The following is a 21,585-nucleotide window of genomic DNA, read 5'->3' on the forward strand; positions in this document are numbered from 1 at the left end:
AGGCGTAATGTCAACTTAATGCCTGCTGCATCTCAAATATTAAGAGGAGAGTCGGACTGCTTGGACTTCATGGCGAAGACGACTACCTTCTTTGTTCCCGACAACTACTTACGTGGTCGCAGCCATCGCCTCCTAGCGAATGAAACCTCTCACACAACAGCACACCAGTACTTTCCAATCGTCCACTCCCGGACACTTCTCAACAATTTCTTAATTTTTGCACCTGACTGCGACGTGTTTGCCGATAAACATCATAAAGATTTTTTACGTTTTTGTGAATGAACATAGTCATCATCACTATAACTTAATTATTGCCATATTCATCATATAATTTTATTACTATAGCTTTACTGTAACATATTTAATTTTGCAGCTACGGCCGCCCCTAGCTGTAATATAATCCTGTAAAATTATCCCTGAATATTAATATCAATATAACAAAGAAGATTTATGTAGCAGACAAATAACTTTGTCCTCCAGACTCAATCCACCAAAAACCGGTAAGTAAATAAGATGTTATTTATAAACTAACAGCCTGAACAGTGTACTGATAAAACTCAGTAGGTATGTGAATACGGCAAACTACCTAACAAATTGCAAGAGTATGGTCTCCATCACACTAGCAGGGTTACCCCGCTGTATGGTGATGAGACCTGTTGGACAAGCCATGACTCAGAACGGGGGTCATCCCCCTTCTCCCTGAAGCGCTTGCCAAGCTCTCGAAAGAGCTCACGTGCCTTCCTTCCCCAGGGCCCAGCTGTCTCGACGGCGACGGGCACGTAGTCTTAGGTGGCAGTCTCTGCCGCTAAGCCTGCCGACTTAGCGGTGTGTCCTACATGGGATGCAGCAAATGTACTCACACAAGTTGCATTCCATATGAAACACCGCCCTCTCTACCAGGGAACCAGCGTTAACCCGTCATTTGCCGTCTGTTCGAGACAGCCCTGGTGGTTCCAGGTGGTGCCAGGTTCACGGGAGCCTGGGGTCCGCTAACTAATCCCAAGAATTGACTGGTAGAGAATGCCGTGTAGCATTAAGTCCGCCTTTTGTCACTGTATATTTTTTACTGTGCAATAAAGTTTAAATAAATAAATAAATAATAAAGAATTGACGTAGGCACTAGTTTTTACAAATGCGACTGCCATCTGACCTTCCAACCCAGATTACCCAGAGGGGAAACTACTCCTTATTGGGATTAGTCCGGTTTCTTCACGATGTTTTCCTTCACCGAAAAGTGACTGGTAAATATCAAATGATATTTCGTACATAAGTTCGTAAAAACTCATTGGTACAGTCACCTGCAATAATATGTTACACAACAAAGGCCGCAGAAATATCTGCCACGATCTTATTTGTAGAGCCATAAGAGCATGTCACTTATTTTTGCGGCCTTCAAAGAGTAACAATTATTATTGCAGGTGACTCTACGAGCCGGGGTTTGAACTCCGCGACCTCCGGATAGTCCGGATTGCAAGTCGCACGCTCATACCACTAGGCCACCACCGCTTCGGGGTAATAAAGGGGGGTACTAAGGGGGTAATAATATATTTACACTAAAAACTAAAACTATTTTGGCTCATAGATCCAAAGAGAATCTTGGCCTCCAAAACGAGAGCGTGCCACATATTTTGGACATTGTTGGGATCTTTTGGACTACGAGTATATAATAGTTGGATGGTTTCAGGTTACCTACTGATATGCAATCTATTTACTGTTATCTTGTTTACACCTTTAAGACAACTTTATAAAAATAGAGTAGGCAGCTTAAAAGCTCTGCTGCCAGACGACTTTGAGGTATCAAAATGAGGCTATTTCGGTATACTTAATTCTACTCGTAACCTATGGAGACTGGTTTGGAAGCTGCATGTCTTTCCATATTGTATTATGACTACCTATTCATATCCAAATTGTAAATTGACTATTTTTATTTACACACACGAAAGAGTTCCTCAATGCATATTTTATTTATTGTTTACGTAATTAAATCTCCTACAAAATGTTACTTAATTTATTTATACAAAACTCAACTCAAAGGATGTTAAAAAATAAAGCGTACTCTTCGCGCAACCGACCGCTAGTTAGGGACAGCGCCACAAAAAAATCAAAGCAAAGTGTAAACAAGAAAGAGAACGTCAAAACGAGTCGCAAAAGGAATTAAAGTCTGAGTTCTTTACGTACACGCGCCTTGGGCATTGCGAGATTAAGTAGCTAATTTGTCAGCAAGAGGAAACTTGGTGCCACGGACCACGGACGCTGCAATTCGATTAAACTTCTGCCCAAGTACCGGAGTGCGGCCTACGCCTATTTAACGGTCGATGTAGGTCTAGAGCGGAAATTTAATTAGCTAACTCATCAGTGGAGTGCTCCGCTAACCCGTGCGTGCCTGACACGCGGCATGGTGTCTTCTTCGTGCATGTATTACGCTTACCTCTTGTAAAAGTAATCAAATTTTATCCCGAAACCAAACTATGTCATTTGAATTTTGAATATGTATCATCATCATCATCATCATAACTTAAGAGCTTTGCTCTTGTCGGTGGAGTAATCGCCAATCATTTCTTTCTTGTGCCAGTCTTTTAATTTCCTCATGCGACGCATTATTTTTTATTTGGCTAAGATAAGTGATTCTAGGTCTCCCTTCTTCTCTTGTCTTTTCAATCCTACCTTCCAGTATGTTTAGGAAAAAGTTATCATGCCGTATAAGGTGTACTAACATCATGCCTCTCCTATTTCTTATTACGTTTAACAAGCATCGCTTTTCTCTTATCATACTCAGGACCTCTTCATTCGTCTTCCTTTCAGTCCAGCTAATCCTCTCCATCCTCCGCCAACACCATATTTCGAAAGCCTCCAACCTCTTTCTATCTTGTTGTCTCAATATCCATGTGTCATTTGTATACAACGCCATGCTCCAGATAAACACTTTTATCATTCGTTTTTTGGCTATTTTTGAAATGCGTGCCTTAAGTAGATCTTTTTTGTTATTGAAGGCTCTTTTAGCCATAGCGATTCTCTGTTTGAATATCGGCGCGATTCCAAGTTCAAGATATCGCGCCGTTAGACATTCACTAGATATGAAATAGTAAAGATGTGTGACGTTCCACGGCAAAAGGTACCTTATGGTATGGCAGCTGGCGCTTACGCTTATTTATTAACGCCGCTCCAATATTCAGTCGGGGTAATGGTACCTTTCGCCGTGGAACGTCACATATCTTTACTTTATCTTATCTAGTGCATCTCTAATTCAATTCCCGAATCGCGCCGTATGTATATGTACCTACATAACTTTTAGCTACCTGTAGGAAAGCGACAAAATTGCGGAGTGAGCCACGCCTGGTTTAACTCAATTCAACTTTTCGCTAATCGGAATAAAGTTCATTATAGGCATTTAATCAATAGAAAAGCAGAATAGTTAAATACATGTATTATTTCAATCATTTAGGTTGTACTGAGCTGAAATTGGTTATAATCTTGACGTGTATGATAGGTATTGCAATAATATTATGTTCACGTTCGTTCTGACTCACCTTCAGACAGATACAGTCGGTCGGGCTCGACGGGCTGCTCGCTGGGCGCGGGCCGGTGGCGCAGCGTCACGTGCAGCGAGGGCCCGCGCGGAGGCACCTCGGGCGGCGCCGGCTCAGGCGGGGAGTCGCACTCGCGCTCGCTCGCTGCACCAGCATTCGTTGCACCTTGAAAATAGCGGAGATATAAAATTATAAACAAAAAACGGGCTGCACTCCGGGAGTGCCGGCAGAAGTGAAAACTCAATGACATTGTAACAGTTTTTCGATCAGGTCACGTGTCCGTGTTACGTCTTACGAATCTTACGGTCACGTGACCTGTCGCGAGTTTAACATTCTTTCCCCATCACAAAATGTGCACAGCGCCGCTAAATTTTCACTTCAAAAATTTTTATAGTAAAATAATATCTTGACAAATTGCACTTAATGCCCCTAAAGATTTGAAGCCCAATCGAGAAGTCTATTAGTACTCACTAAAGACGTATACTAATAAGAATCATGAAATCAGCTCGACAAGACCAAATTATTGTAATGTCTTGTGTATTACATACATTTGTAAAGTTTCCAATTAATACGGCTATTAGAAGTTGTTTACCTAACCCAAGCCTTATTCAGTTATAAGAACTAGTGACGTAATAAGACTTGGATTAGGTTTAATTTAAATTAAACAAAGAGAAACTTAATACTAAATATATAGACAATAGACAATTATACCAATTTACCTGCATTTAACGTAGCCCTCGTATTAAGTTTTAACACGAATCATAAGCATCGAGTCACATTACGTAAGAAATAAAATCGGAGTTGGGCTATTTGCAACAAAATTCCAAGAGAAAATTGAAGAGAAAAATCGGGCAAGTGCGAGTCGGACTCGCGCACGAAGGGTTCCGTACCATAATGCAAAAAAAAACAAAAAAAAAGCAAAAAAAACGGTCACCCATCCAAGTACTGACCACTCCCGACGTTGCTTAACTTTGGTCAAAAATCACTTTTGTTGTATGGGAGCCCCATTTAAATCTTTATTTTATTCTGTTTTTAGTATTTGTTGTTATAGCGGCAACAGAAATACATCATCTGTGAAAATTTCAACTGTCTAGCTATCACGGTTCGTGAGATACAGCATGGTGACAGACGGACGGACAGCGAAGTCTTAGTAATAGGGTCCCGTTTTACCCTTTGGGTACGGAACCCTAAAAAACAAAAGACGGGCGAATGGCTTAGTTCATTTTCAACCGGCCAGTGCGCGCGGTGGCTGCACCGCGCAGGTTTGCCATGTTATAACATTTATTAGAGTCGGACCAAGAATAGTCTGCAGCGGATTTGATAGCCCACGCAGTATAAGTGTTATTTATACGCCATAATTCCCAGAAGTTTGACGTTTGAAATAACACGCGCACTGCGCTGCAAACTTTTCTTGGTCTGACTAATAAACCAACGAAATTCTGAAATGAAATCTGATCACGCATAACAAATAATTCCGTAGCTATTTACATGAAATTGATTAAGAAGCATGTTCCACGAGCCCGTTCAAACAAATTATATTTTCCTGTATTTGATGAATATGTACCTATATACCTACAGCGGTTTAAGTCGATGATTATTTTTTCTGCGTATACTTGATTGTTGTCACAAACTCATTATATACCAGCAAATCTTCAGAAAATTCGCGTATGTAAGAGACAATGATAGACGATTTCGTGGAATTCCACATAATAATCCATGTAAACACTTGTTACTCGTATATAGTAAAACGTCGATAAGTCTCGGTATTCACAGGCCCGCCTCGCCTGCGAGCCACGTGCGTCAGCAGTGAAACTATGCCAGGCATCCTTATCAAAGGCACGTGCCACCTTCCCGTCAGCCGCGTAATAGCTACACTATGCCTAACTGGAATAACTAAACGGAACAATTCAATATTATACTAACACACTGTGTATGCGAAGAACGTTATACCTTATTGACGTTCACTTTTATAAACGATTAGCGAACCGCCCCGGCTTTGCACGGTTTAACAAGTTATACACTTAAATCTTCCTCAAGAAACACTCTATCGATAAGTGAAAACCACATAAAAATCCGTATGGTAGTTTTTGAGTCTATTGCGAAGAAACATACAAACACACAAACCGACATACGCGGCGGGGGACTTGGTTTAATAAGGTGTAGTGACTTGATATTATTCGTTGACCCCTGCGTTTGCTAAACATAATAAAATCATCATCTCTATTGATATTACGTACGTTACGTACGTAATTTATTTTAGACGATATCGTTAGGCAATTTTCTACCATACAATCATTTCAAAATGGTTTTCAATCATTTATAATATTGTGTTGTTACGGAACCCTTGGCGAGATATATTTTGGCTGGCTGATGTTAATATTTATTTTTATACACCCTGCACCCATTTTTATACACACTTGTAGCTCGTAATGAATACTCGTATAATATATACCGTTATCAAGTCGGTGTCTCGCGTTGTTGTCGTGCGCAAAGTCCTCGGAGCGGCGCCCTCGCCTCGACAGCGTTCCGCTGGCTTCCGCAGCGAACAGCTCTTCACCTGCGCCAATATTCACATTCCTTATTCATCACTTTTAAATGATTTTTCTTCATACTAAGACAAAGAATTAAGCAGACAAAGTGTATACGTATTTAGCAGCTTGATGGTTAACGGACACTGTCTCATATTGACGCTTGCAACTCTAAAAATATTACAAGCGCTTGGTACCTACAAAACCTATCAATTTTATGCCAAAAATTCCTTACATGATTTTGCAAAACAGCTGATACACTTCAAACTGTTGGATCTATTTTTATCAAACTCAAAAGCATAAATAAATACCCACATTGAAATCGGTCCATTCGTTTGAGAGCTGCGATGCCACAGACAGGCATTGGAGTCAAACATATACCCCCTCTTTTTGCGTTTGACGCTAGTTTATATTGGCATAGGATTATTCATATTTTCAGGATCGTCGACTGTTATATTCTGCTGTTATATCATAAATGCAATAAGCAAATATAACTTAGAAACTACCAGTCCTAAGTAAACAGTTCCATTTAATTCAAGTGCGCATATTAATAGTTACCTTTGGAGTTCCTGTTCCTCCGGAAGTATCTCCGGCCGGTGGTCTCGAGCGGGAACGGCGAGGCTTGCCGCTGCGGGCTGCTGACGTAGCGCGGGGGCTCCTCTCCGCACTCCGACCCGTAAATACGACGCTGCTCATCTGTCAAACATTATGTGTATTTCAATATGTTGTTCTGTCTATCGTTGGCGTATGTGCCGCGACTAATTCGTACTTTTGGTCAGGCCCTACTGAAAACTGAGGATAGCCGCGGCGTTATGCTGAGTAGAATAGATATTTTAAGTACGTATATGTCTACGCATGTCTTTACTTTTATTCATGTGCTACGTTATGGCATGAAATAAATGAATTTTTATTCATTTTTCTTCTGTCAATATCATTCAAGAGGACGGCCTCTTATACCTACGGATATGCCAGAATAGGCATATATGTTTAGGGATCTACAATACATCAATTTAATATCTGCTATTCTTGGTAAACATGAAACTTCAACACGTATTGCCCAAAATAAAATAAGTAGGTAGCTGATTATTCAGACACACTTGGTGTGATGCGTAACTTCGAAACTGTATAATTCAATTCGTTGTCAGCACATCACTGACTCATTTGCACCATTTCAAAACAAAGAGAAACAATGTTATTTATTAGAGCCACATGTCTGGTGGAAAATTTTCATCATTCCGCACAAGTAGGCCTGTATTAGGTGGGTACAAAAGTTTCGAGTGAAAGTTAGAAATATATGAGGCGGTTTGTTTTGGGTACCTAATTGTAAACAATAACAAACGAATGTAGACGGGAGCGGAGTTGAGCGCCGAGGCAAGTTCCGCGCCGCGGGCGCCGCGCCGCGACCGCCCCACAGTGTTTCGTCTAGAACAAGCTAGGTGGACAAAAGTCGTTATCAAATTATCTCTAATGAGTCATTAGATATGATAAACAACATGTTGAAACCCCCAAACCCATTAATAGATTATGTCTAACTTTCTAATTTTATGAGCCATAGGGTGCAGAAGTCAGCTAATGAGGTAAGTGCAATTGCACAATTTAATCAGTTGCAATTTTGTGATGCGTTCAACGACATCTCTTACAAGTAAAACGTTATTTTATGAAAAGGTTTGGTAATAGATCTTATAACTGAAGGTAAGCACTTTATATTTTTCATAAAAACATGTTCATATCAGTTGTAATAATGCAATAAATATGCACTTAAAAACGTGGTGAGATTTTCTTCATTTTAGAACTTTGATAGACTAGCAAATACTTGACACCGCTTGACACCGGTCTAGATTTTTAATATTATTTACTTGCATAATTCTATTTTATGATGGTGTATATTTCATTTTGCAGAAATTTGCAGAACATTTTTTTTCTTTTTTTTTGCAGAACACGTTTTCTCTATTTTAAGGAAGGGGTTTTTGAAGAATGGACAAAGAAGGGGAAAAACGACGAAAATTTCCACCTTTATCAGTTTATATTGGTAAAATATGAGTTACGAGATTTCAAAGAAGAGTCTGAGAGACGGTTAAAAAATATTTTAACCAGTTATTCATCATAACTGAATACCAAGTGGAATAGTGCGTCAAGATTTAAAGAAGCAATTTGTGGAAAAGTTTAAAAGTGGTATGGATGGCCAAAATATAGAATTACGAGTGTACATAACTAGACCAAGTGCATCAACGTCGTCTGAAAATGTTAATCCTGCAGGAAGACCCAAATTAAACTTCAAAAGTTCCCCTTTTAAAACGGAAAAAACGCTGAGTTAAAGATCTGGTACAATTACGTACCTATTTTTTAACTGCTGCCGAAATCCCGATTGATTCGTGATCGGCAGCAAATAGAACACGGCAAAAATGTTAAAAAATATTAGAGAAAGTCCACATAAGCCAACGTAGTCTTGTTCTTACGACAGCAGTAGGTACTTCAATGAATTCTAGGCAGCTAAGTGTTAATGAGGCATTAGCATATTATATTGAGTCAAAATCGACAAATACAAACTTACAAGCAGACTAAAATGTGGTCAATGAAGGCTGATTATCATAAATATTCATCATATCATTATTTGCCCAATGCAAAAGGTACAAGCGTGTTATATCCTTCAGAAGAACTTTAAAAAACTTACGCAAAACAAGGAAAACAATTATTATTCTGATATAATACATGAGTTAGAACAGATTATAAGTTATTAATAATTAACAGATTAATTATTAATAATAAGTTAAATTTTAATTAATTTTCTATATAAAATTTTTATTTTTTTGTATATTTTAAAGTAAATACTATGAAAATAATGTATCTAATGAACTGTAAAATTTTGTTTATGATTGTGTTAATAATTTATTTGCAAAAAAATATATAATTAATTTAAATATATATTTTATTTTAATTTTTTTACTTTTTTTCATGGTATTTTAAAATTTTTAGTAAATTATATTTAATTAAGCAATACTAACCATAATACTACCCAAAAACACAAAAAAATAATTTTGTCCACCTAGCTTGTTCTAGACGAAACACTGTGGCGCCCCACTACTTCCACAAACAAACCGAACAAGCGAAAGCGATTCACACAAACCCCGACTTTACTTCTGTAAATATTTTTCTAGGCAAAATTTAAGGCTGCTATTATATTTAGGGGACATTGTTCTTTTCTTTGTATTGTACTGCCTTACACTGAAGTTCAAAGGTAGTATTTAGGTACCAATTTTTAACTGTGGTATGGTGTATGACAGTACATCATCCACCATCCTTACTTGGTAGATATTCCGCCAATTCGCACTAAGCGCTTTGCTTCTACTTTCCTTATGCGCACTGCCAAGGAATGGAATTCCTTGCCGGCGTCTATATTTCCGTGCTCTTATAACCCGGCAACCTTCAAATCAAGAGTGAACAGGCACCTTCTGGGCGAGCTCGCTCCATCGTAGGCCACGTCTACGCCTCGGCTAGTCTGTGGCCATGAGTAAACCCATGCATAAAAAAAAAAAAAAAAACATTTTTTATAGGTACTTGTATTACACAGGACAGCAATCAAAGCAACTAGCTATTCATTTTGAAGGTGCGCCTTTGCCCTAGAGTATTAATATTTCACAAACAAAAATTAAGTTCTGGTCCCGCTTAATATGAACGAAACCATCGACACGAGAAGACGAAGACAAACAAAAATTCAAATTCAAAATTGTATTCTGTAAGTATGCCTCAAGGGCTCTGTCACAAGTCAATACAACATTTATATTCATAGCAACATTTATACATAAATACAACAGCCAATACCTGGGCAAATATTACATTATAATAATCTTAAAATAAATAATTACCTAATATAATATAACAGAGATATGGTAAATGAAACATTAAATTTCAAGATGTAAAAGGTTCCCAATGACATAGTAAAGCACTAATTCGATTTAGAGGTGTAAAGGCTTCAAAATGAAATTATATCCCAAATTTCTTTATAGTTCTGAAATTTGATAACGAAAAAAAACTTGCAACAGTAACAACACGCCCCAAGGGGTAACGGGGTATGCATAAAACTGTTAAAAGTTTTCAAGTAACGACCGAGTGGAATATGAATTTAGAAAAACCTCGACCAGATTGAGAAGTTTCGCGATACTTTACAAATTGTTCGCAATGTTATTATGGTTTCGGAGAAACGTGAATAAATTCAAAATGGAGGGCGGACCGGCAAGCCACGGAGCGCATGGTTTATTGTATCCGTGTTTAAAAAGAAAAGTTTACAATGAAACGTCATAGAATATTTATGGAGACGTTAAAATTGAGAGATAACAGTGCAGTTAAAAGAAAAAAAAAGTGAGTGTTAGGTAAGATGGTTTTTTTTAAACGTTGTTCATGTTTTGCTATTATGCTTTGCTATCTGGTCGCAACGCAACGTGTAAAATACGTAATGTTTTAGGGTTAAAAGGTAATGATTAATGAAAGTTAAGTTAGCCGGATAGCCTGAGGCTGGTGTTTGAGTTAAGTTGTAATTTACTCAACGATTCTGCAAATTTAATTTACATTAAGAACGTAGTTTCCGAAAACTGTATTTTCGGCTACATCAGCCATCTTTGGGCACACGAGCGCCGAGCAAACTGGGTGTCGAAAAGTACTACACATAGTTGTTGATTTATCATGAAATCAGAAACAGCCTTTTAAATGTTATTTAATTTTTTTCATCTTGTATTTATCTCTTACACGTGCATGAAATACACGTGTAAGATCTTATTCGAGCAAGTGTGTTGAAAATAATGTTTATTCTCTTTATTCGATATAAAATCGCCTTTCAGCCTATTACACTTGGGATTATAACCTCTCGAAAGGTAGGAAGAATGCCAACATTTAGCTACCTAAGGGTACACCGATAGTATAGGTAGCGAGGTTTAGCTTTGAGACACAAAAGACTGAAAATGCAAATTTCACCTAGGGTGGCCGCCCAGAGACTCCGCTCGGCATTTAAATGCAACCTAACTTGTCAAAGTTTGGCGGTTTGCAAATGAATGCAACGGCTCAGTTCGATTCATTCACTACTCGTGAAATGCTTGATTTTTAGGGTTCCGTACCTCAAAAGAAAAAACACGGAACCCTTGTAGGATCACTTTGTTGTTTTTATATTTAGGTACATTTATTTAATATAAAGGTCTTATTAGTGCTAGTGACATCCTAACGTACTGCCACCTCTATTGCCAATGACTGTCGACTTTATAGATGACAGAAAAGTGGAATCTTGAGCGGGTTTCAAATAAACTTTGCTCCCGACATTTTTCACAACACCAATTCGAGTAAAATGCTAACTGTAAATCATTACAGATCAAATTGAAATGAACATTATTAATAAATAGGGCCAATTCGAACCAGCTTCTCTCTCTTTAGTTATGAATTTCAGTTTATACATTTTTTCAGGTTATTTCGTAAATCACTTATATAATATACTTATTACAAAGGATACACCATTGCCCACATTTGTTAGTACATATGTATTTGCAAGGTTACCAGATAAGTTGTATATCGTTTGAAGTCTGAGAAATAAAATCAGAGACAAATTTTATGAATGGAAATTTAATCCGCTTAGTCTGAGTATTGAAAGTACCTACTATCGTTAGTTTTATATCTATCATGAAAAACAAGAGTTTCGATTCGGATAGTTTTCTCCTTTTACCCTATCTAAAGTCAAAATTCTACATACCTATATCTTACGAGGCGATAATGAATATCAAATGAAAATTGATTATTAATCCGTATTTCCCTTGTAAATTCGTTTGTAGAGCATTAATTTGGTGTACAATTGATTCTATTCTCGGAATCATTTCTCATATTTAAGTGGCAGGAAGCGGGTGGGCCGTCTCAATAAACCAACTGCCGTATTCGAACTTCAAGATATTCACAAGAGACGACACGTACTAAATCCATTCTAGATACGTTATAGTTTAGATATCAACTAGTTCTCTTTTGCAGCGCAATTCGGGCAACCAACAATGTCACTTTTACGTTAGATAGAGTAAGATATCTATTAGATGTGAATTGGATCTCTAAGTCATATCCTGTGGAAATCGTTCAAGAGTATCTCCAAAATCGCGCAAATGTCAAATTTGACAGGTTAGATCTTAAACATATCGTTATCGTATCTTGGTGATGTCTAAAAGATATCTAATAGATGTCTATTTCAAAATCCGAATCGGGCCCCAAGGCGCATATCTAACGAAACACAACAGTTGCTTCATCCACTCGTATTTATTGTCTACCTGTAAATGCCGGCTGTAAATTGACCAGTTACCTTCCCGATCTCGTATTTTACTCAATCATGAAATTGCAATAGCTACCCTTCCATCTGCGTAATAAAGTTTAAGTTAGAAGAACGCACAAGTTAAATATGAGGTTGATAATTTAACTAAGTTGTAAATTGTATTCTGGTTCGCAATGCTAGTAGATATATTTAGAGGATTTATTCTACTAACAGAGCGTTGTTTTTAAATTGAAGAGATATTTTATGTTGCTACAATTTCAGTTTCATTATTGGAATTTTATGTTGTCTCGTGGAGACTTTTTTTCCTCATAAGCTTATTTATTGAAATAAGTACTTCTAATTTAGGGCGGCACGTGGATACTTATCTATCCAAAAATATCCTTTCGGCCGATTTCTGCCATGGAAGCCATCGGCCAAAGAAGTAAGAAATGGAGTTTAAAATCAATTTATTAAAAACTCCGATTAAAAACTTAAGTATTAAATACATAGCTACAGCTACATTATAGGTTTCCTTTTCGCCGCTATTGACTTGATGTATGAAGTCAGCATATTTCGTGTCCCATATGCGACACACGACATTGCATTTTTTTTTATTACTTCATTGACGTGGCAGCGAAACGGTTAACCATCATATCATAAGGTATTCTCACCATAGAATATCGCCTAAAGGTAATAACATCATCGTGAAAGAATCGTAATGGCTTCATAAAATATATTGAAAAGGTAATCGCTTCCTTTGGGGAGAATAACAGATTCTTTGCTCCAGCGTTGAAAATGACCTGAATTAAGTTTTAACATTCAATCGCCGGGTGTTTACCCTCGAGAGCGATCGCTATCCGCCGCCTCGACCCCAATTCTGTTTCTGTTTTTATCAACAAAATTATAATAATGCATTTAACACCTACAGCTACATTACATTTGTATGACTGTTGGGCATTTTAATAATTTATTTAAAAGACAAACGCGCAACTTTTTTTACTTTCTGTACTTACTGTGATTAGAAAACTTTAAACCTTCAAAAAACTTTAATTAATGATACGAACTGATTAAAAAAATAACTTCTTTCAACAATCTCACGATATACTCATTTTAGTTTATGCGGGCCAGACACTATCAATGAGAATGACATGAATGCCAATTACATATTAATTAATGATGGTATCTGGACCGTATTATAAAAAGCGAGTTGATATTTTCATTATTGTCTTCATTAATTTCAAAACTTTGAACGTAGATCTTTGAATAAGACATTGCGCGACCGGCGGCTGCGGCGATGGCAACTAATGGCACTGTGTCTCGCTCCAACTTATGGTTGCCGCCGCCGCCGGTCGCACAATGTCGTGGCCGAGTCGAGACATGTAACTAAAAGTTTAAAAAAAATGTAGAAATCAGATAAGTAAGATAAATTCGATAGGTCCAGAAAAACAAAGTTAAAAAGAAAATTTGCCCGACACGCAAAAATAGGCCATTATTTTTTGAAGAGTAAAAACTAGATCAACATAAATGTAAATCGCTTCCAAAACGTTGTCATTACAGAGCGGATAAAATAGTAGATCGTACACCGAACCACTTAGAGCTATTTCCCGAGGATTGCGTGATAGCAACACTTAATTTACAAGCTCCGTTTAATTTGAACTATTTTGAGGCTCAGTCTGGAATTTAAATATCAGCAGATAAGAAGCTCACGCGAAAGTACGCCGCCGCAACAACGGCCGCCGGGCCGGCTAAATTACGCTCTTAGCAAATAAATGCGCTTCAAATATTCTCACTGCAATTCTTTTCCTCTGGCACATTAAAGGTTTTACTGCCATTGATGGTGAATTCTTATGCTTTTAGGTCAGAGTTATATTATCCCTAGTTTATGTTGATGGTACTTATTTATTTTCTACTCACTGTGTAGGTACTTTCAACTTGTTTTCTTACATAATATTGTCTTCGGTTACCGCGATAGTTACCTACTCATGAAATAAAACTATTGTAACGGATTATATGGCGTATATTGAATTCCCACTACATCCCGACATTCTTACATATATAAAAGAATCATTAGGATATCTGAATGGGTATTTTACCAAGCTGGGAAGCATTCACAAAAATGTGTTGTTTATTTAGCTATTCAAATGTTAGTCGCCAATAAAAGCCCGCACGCGCTGGGCTCAGAGCGTTCGCAACGGAGTGCAGAGATTAGACCCAGGCCCATCAATTACAAGTAATCCGAGACACGTGCGTAGCGCTCTTCGTGAACCTATTGGGATAATTGAAGTTTTCTCTTCACGTGCATAGGCAAATTCAAGCTTATGTTAATATTGTAGTGATAATCAAGTCCAAATTACTTCCATAAATTAAAGTCACCCTTTAAGTCTAAAAACTATGCGGATTTTGTTTTTTACCCTTATCTGAAACACAAGATGGCTGGTAGTTTTTAACCTTATTCTTCTAGTGATTACGACTAAAACACCGGAAAAGAAGTCTTCACCCAGGGGGCCGATTTTTGAATTTCGATCGCTCGATTTCGTCACTCGAAAATCGGTGGAAAACGGCGACATGCTAATTTTTGAAATACGAGCGATCGAAATTTGGAATCTATTGGTATTGACCACTCGATTTCAATTCTATTAGTAGAATTTAAATGCCTAGTAGTGGAGATATTATTTAACGAAATACACGAAATCGAGTGGTCGAAATTCAAAAATCGGCCCCCAGGACTGATAATACAAAAAGCATATCAAGGTACAATACATACATATGAAGGTACAATAGCGACTAAAAATTCAAGTGAGTGAAACCGTTGTCGTATAAACAATTTAAAATATCTCTCACGAAAGTTTAATATCGATTATATGAAGGTACCTAATTAAATTTAGACTTGATTCCGATTTAGACTTGATATAAATATGATCGGTATGCCAATGAACTAAAATATTTATAACGTTGAGTTTATTTTAATGGCAGTCTCGATAATATTGCGAGTGATAATTAAATATGTACCTGGTTGAATCCCCAGCGCCCGTCCGGCAGGCTATCTTGTGAAATATTCACTCAACCTTGTCGGGCAACTAAACAGAATAACCAATTAACCACCCCTAGCAAAATTTTCATTTAGGTGACCATTATTATGATGTATATGTATGTATTGTATAACTGCGTAATTTTTACTCAAAACTAAGGCTACGTAATATTAAAAAATATAGTAAGTAGGTACATGAAGTATATATGTATGTAGAAAAATAACAAGCAATAACAACACATCAAAATAATAAATAATAGCTGAAAATAACTCAGCAAGTAAACATTATTTTGTGGAGTTATTATTTTAATGAGGTCCAACACGGACAGATAGCATTAGGTTAGGCCAGTAAACTTTCTACTTCATTAATAATGTGATTACGCCCTCGAAGTTCAGTAACGACTTACACACCTACGTAAAACATAAAACGTATTAATTACAATAAGTACTGGGGCTTGGGAACAAAACAGTGAAATGTTAATGGGTTGAAGTTACCGCCACACCTGCGGTTTCACGGAGTCGACTAGCGATTCTGTTAAAGAGGGTAAATGAGGTTGTCTATAGCGCCCTCTCGCGACCCACCGGCGCACGAAACGATAAAGAGGAGCACGGCAACATTTACAGAGAAAATGCCCTTAGGGCAGCAAGTAGTCCGGCCCTTCACCCTTTGTTTTCTTACCCAGCCCTCCATACCAGGGCTCGCAGGCTGACTAAACCGTCATAAATTCATAATTTTAGTAGTATAAAAGGTTGTAGCTCGGCTCGGCTTTTCTGGTTAGATTGCTAAACCTAACCGTTTAATTTTATGAGTAATTACATCGAAATTTATTATAAATTTCAAGAACGTCATATAAAGTGTACATATCAGATTGAAGATAAACAACTTCAATAAACGGGCGCGATGCGGAGGAGTAACGCGTGCGTCTCAAACTTTATTACAGCCTTAAATGAATCGTCAGATCAGTGCGTTTAGGCATGTGTATCTAAAAGCGTTCTGTGCGTGTACTCACTTAAGTATACAATTTAATACGCGAGGTTAAAAGGTTTCCCGGCAATGAACCGCCTTCAGACGGCGGTACGTATATCTCCGCACCGCAGGAATTTCTAAATCTTCATAAGATAATGGTTCGCTGCGAAAGAAAAGGACCTCTCTGGCTTGGAACTTTGTTGAATTCCTGACTCGTAATTAATAAAATTACTTTTTGGGAGCTTTCTTCGACTTCAAAGAATTTTAGCATAAAAGAAAAAAGTTAAGTAGATGAATTATTTTTGAATTATAAAGGGAATAATTTCAGATGTTTATATACTTAGAAGTTGTTCCAAAGAATTTTCTTTGTCTCCTGGCGGGTTCGTAACTCATGCTGTTGTAGAAACTTCTCGTCTTTGTAACGTAGGTAACACCATTAACATAATATTGAGAGAAAAAAAATTACTTACGTAAATTTCAATATAATTCGTAGAAAAAATATCTCCTAAAGAGAATTGAAACCAGCGAGCGGAGCCCTATCGACCACAAATGCAATGGAATCGCATTTAACGCGGACTGTCAAGAAAAAGTATTTACTTTCCAATCCAATTCTACTTGACTTAGGTATCCTATAAATAATTATGTTTGACATGCTTTTCTTTACCGTCTAGTGTAATTCTTTTTGAAATGCCTTTCTTAACCTTGCCTAACTACTAAATGGCTTATTATTAACCGGGCAACTAAAATATTAAACAAGAACTTTCACTGGGCATATAATAGTTAATATAATTTGGCTGTGCATTAATATTTTAGCGCCTATAAATTTATATTAGCCTCAAATATAAGCATCATATTATTTAAAAAAAACTGGCAGCAAAATCAAGCTACCCAAAAAATTGATAGAGAACTTGAAGTGATAGGTTCGCGTCTAAAATAATAAGTTGGCAACTAATAATGAAAAGCGATCATAAAATTTTGGTTGTAATCTAGTTGTTCACACCTAATTAATCATCACTAGATATGAAATAGTGACGAAAGATATGTGACGTTCCACGTCAAAAGGTTCCTTATGGCGGCCGCAATGATATTAGAGCGGCGTTAATAATAGCGTAAGCGCCAACCGCCATAAGGTACCTTTTGCCGTGGGACGTCACATATCTTGTGTGTACTGTTTCATATCTAGTGAATCTCTAATTCATTTCCCGAATTGCGCCGTAAGTCCGCCTTTTGTACAAGGTAAATAAATAAATTTTGTCACAGAATTCGAAAGGTTATTAGTACGATACGATTATCAGGCCGATTATTTTTTAACATTTGATAGTTTTTGATTCGACGTTTAGCTCGCACTTTTTTTTATTTTTATTAAACTTTACACATAAATTAACAGTGTGACACCAAAGCACTTACGTGGTATATTACTTACTGGCAAACGTGAAATGCCTAGTGACACGACTAAAAGTCGTATGAAAACAAGATGAAAACCGTACGATATTATTAAAACCAAATGGCCTTCATGTCCAAATGAAACTGGCCATAGTAGGTGCTTCGATAGAAGGTCGGCTTATCTGCAGCAATATAGGTACAATCGCAATGGCTGCCCGCATGTCGCGTCGGTCGTAGGCCGGTGGGTGCAAGCCCGGAACATAGCGGATACGCGCTACAGTACGACTTGTATTCCTTGCAGCCGGCGTACAGGGGGCTTAGCCAAACTGTCAGCCGTTCGCAGAGAAACGAAACGAAACTCTATCACGGTGCGATTCGGGAAATGATTAGAGATTCACTTCATTCACTAGATATGAAATAGTAAAGATATGTGACGTTCCACGACAAAAGGTACCTTTTGGCTGCTGGCGCTTACGCTATAATTAACGCCGCTCCAAAATTCAGCCGCGGCAATTGTACCTTTTGTCGTGTAACGTCACATGTCTTTACTATTTCATATCTAGTGAATCTCTAAATCATTTCCCGAATCGCGCCGTCAGTCTCTATCGCGCTAATATGAAAGAATGATAGAGATACAATGAAATTTCGTTTCGTTTTCTGCAAACGATTGTCATCTTGGCTAGGCCCCCAGAATGTTAATGCTAGTATTGGTAAATTAAGTCTGAAATATTGAGTTTAAGTATGTATATTATGTAATTGTTATACCGTATATTTATATAGTATGCCACTATTCCCTAGAGGCCTAGACTGTCCCACTGCTGGGCAAACCCCTTCCTTTCTACTACTACCTAACCCTACTACTACCAGGCCTATGGGACTCTCCGCGCGAGCTCGGATTTATACCTACGAATCTGCTCCCGTTCACGGTAGAAAAGCAAGCCAGTTGGTTGCCACGCGCGCTCACATACGCACGTCACCGCGCGCCGCACTGACAATTTTTCGATAGTTACAAGCTACGTAGTAGGTACCTACCTACTATTGAATTTCTTTAATTAAACATGTAATGTTTATTATGTATGACAAATGTATAGTTTTAGATATCTATCTATTTGAAATAGGTAGCAAATTTTTAATTTATTTTGTTAAATGTTTATTTTAACGACAGTAAGTTAACTTTACACCGGAAAGTGTCTACTCATTTTTGCTCTGGTTAACTTATAATTAATTACCTTTATTCATGGTGTTTCTATTATTTTTCTTTATTGTGTAACATTAATCTCTATCTGGTTTTAAATTACATGAAGTTTTAAAACTAATTCTTGCTGGGATTATTGCGCGGTTTATAAAACGGCGTTAACACTGCGGTTACTGCAGGGACATATGACATTTTAAAATTACTATTTCGCAAACACTAACGCATAATCGGAATATTAGGTATAATTTATGATTTAGCTTTCCTTTTATTTCACTCCGCTGTTTAAGTAGGTATTTATTTATCATTTCTAAGCGTCAGCAACCCTAGCGTTGTGCCTGTGCGTGCGGTGCGGGGAGCGGCGCGTTGAAGGTCACTCCATTGTATTTTTGTGTAGGTATCAAAACGGTAGGTATTTGCGTTTTGTTTGAGAGATAAGTATCTGTTCGTAAGAACTATTATATAATCTGTGCTACTACCTAATAAATACAAAAAAAGATACTTATATGTACCTTATTTTATACCTTTAAACGAGCAATTCTTGTATATATATTTATTTATTTCGGGGATCGGGGAGATCCTGCTGTTATTAGAACTATTTACATGCCACCACTACCAGTGCGTAGTAGTTTACTACACAGAGCCACATAAAGCTTCAATTGACGAGGGCAGACGAGCTTTTGGATTAGATAGTGACTTTAATGAGTACTCAGTGCATACATTAACCCCACGCCACGGATTTTACTGGCGAAATGGAATGAAAGGATTTTCTTGCATATTAGTATCAACCACCATAAGCTCACAATTTTGTTATATCCTCATTTAGCAATAAATTAAATTAGTTCATTCTTAAGATAAAGACCTTTGACTATTGTAATTTGTAACCTTAAGTATTATTTAAATTTTTGAATAATTATATCCTTCAGAATGGTTTAGGCTGTGCGTGGTCCGTCGTTGTCTTAGTTAGATACTTAAATAATATAATACGTACTTATACATAGGTACACATGTTTATAACACCTTGACTCAGGAACAAATATTAGTGATGAACACACAAATAAATGCCCTTACCAGGATCCGAACTCTGGACCTCCTGCTTTGTAGCAGGATAGGCTAGGAGACCATTAAATAATACCCACTAGATCTTTAAGTTTATTTTTCCTGTGTTAAAACTAGTGTTAAGTAAACTATAGAATACTAGTGTTAAGATATTTAACAATGCATCATTCAATGCACAGTACAAATGACATATCACCGGCGGCAAAAGCTTTTAGCTAAATAAATGGATCCATTTGCCGCGCCATCGCTATTCGGCCATGCTGTTTACAATTGACGCGAGCGGCCACAATAATGCCGAAGTGTACATACATATTGCACACAGTACATTATCTTTGTACTGATTCCTTTTGTTGACAAGACAATCGGCGCGATTCGGGAAATTAAAGAGATTCACTAGATATAAAATAGAAAAGATGTGTGACTTTCCACAGCAAAAGATACCTTATGGCGGCTGGCGCTTACGCTATTATTAACGCCGCTCCAATATTCAGCCGGGACAATGGTACCTTTTTCCGTGGAACGTCACATATGTTTACTATTTCATATCTAGTGAATTTGTAATTAATTCATTTCCCGAATCGCGGCGAATGTAAGTTCTCTCGAATCTAAGTAATCTAATTAGTTAATAAGATAAAATTGACATCAAAGTTCGAATCGGCCTCGGTCAAACAAAATAATTCTGCAATATTCTGTATTAAGGCGGCAGGTAAGTTTATCTCAATTAAAATGGCCGACAAGGTAGGTATCTTAATGCGAAATAAAAGGTATATACCTGCTGACAAACAATGAAAATTAAAGACGTTGCAAGTGAAAACCCGTTCGCGAAATAGAAAGCGAAAGCAAACATGAAAATTTGCATAATTATTAATATGTTAAATATTTTATGCCTTAATATTTTGTACATAATATGAAAAAAAAAACTATTTGATTAGGTTTTAACCATATGTACTTAATATTTTAGAAGGTTGAATTACGAGTAAGTATTGGATTAATTTAATGATTATTATACTTTAACTGTGATAGAAATTTTACTAAATAATCAATCAATCAACCGGATCAACCCTAACTCGTATTTATGACTAACTTCCGAAGCACAGTGACTCAATATTGTCAACACGTTTTCTAGAAGTAAAAGGCAATAAATTCTTACAAAGTTCATAGGTTCCAGTATATTTTAACGTCAAGCAACCATGACATTACAAAAATACCTATCGCAGACACCATTAATCATATTTATTTTTTACTTCACGTACCAATAAATCCGGATATGATGTTGTACTTAATACCTGTAAAATATACTTAATACAAGTTTTCAAAATCATATATACCTTCACATTTACATGCTAGATCTTCCATTGACCTTTCCAATTTTTAGATAGGAAAAAAAAGTGTGAAAGCTAAAAATTATACAAACCTAGGTGAATAACAACCTTAAACCAACTGCTCGGATTCCAGGAATATAATACGAGTACTCCGTTTTTGAAAAACAATAACCTCGGAACATTGCGCAGAAACCTTTATACGGAAGAGACTCAATGAAGTTGCACGCCGAAGTATTTCCATGCAATAACGCTGCCACTTGAAGCAGAAAGAGAGTAAGTATATATGAAGGTTATAGATACATAGAGCCTTTTAC

The 21,585-nt window shown here is 37.2% G+C and overlaps 1 protein-coding gene across 1 annotated transcript in view; it reads right to left on the minus strand.

The window, feature by feature from the left end:
- The window catches only part of LOC134666899 (uncharacterized), a 183,515-nt gene that overhangs the window by 154,569 nt on the left and 7,361 nt on the right, over nt 1–21,585 (minus strand). Inside the window, exons 2-4 of the mRNA XM_063524204.1 lie at nt 6,614–6,751; nt 5,980–6,084; nt 3,528–3,692 (exon numbers count right to left, since the gene is read on the minus strand). Of these exons, the coding sequence (XP_063380274.1) occupies nt 3,528–3,692; nt 5,980–6,084; nt 6,614–6,751 (408 nt within the window). The remainder of the gene's footprint in view (nt 1–3,527; nt 3,693–5,979; nt 6,085–6,613; nt 6,752–21,585) is intronic.

The sequence above is a fragment of the Cydia fagiglandana genome, chromosome 8 (genome assembly GCF_963556715.1).
Source record: "Cydia fagiglandana chromosome 8, ilCydFagi1.1, whole genome shotgun sequence".
NCBI classification, from domain to species: Eukaryota; Metazoa; Arthropoda; class Insecta; order Lepidoptera; family Tortricidae; genus Cydia; species Cydia fagiglandana.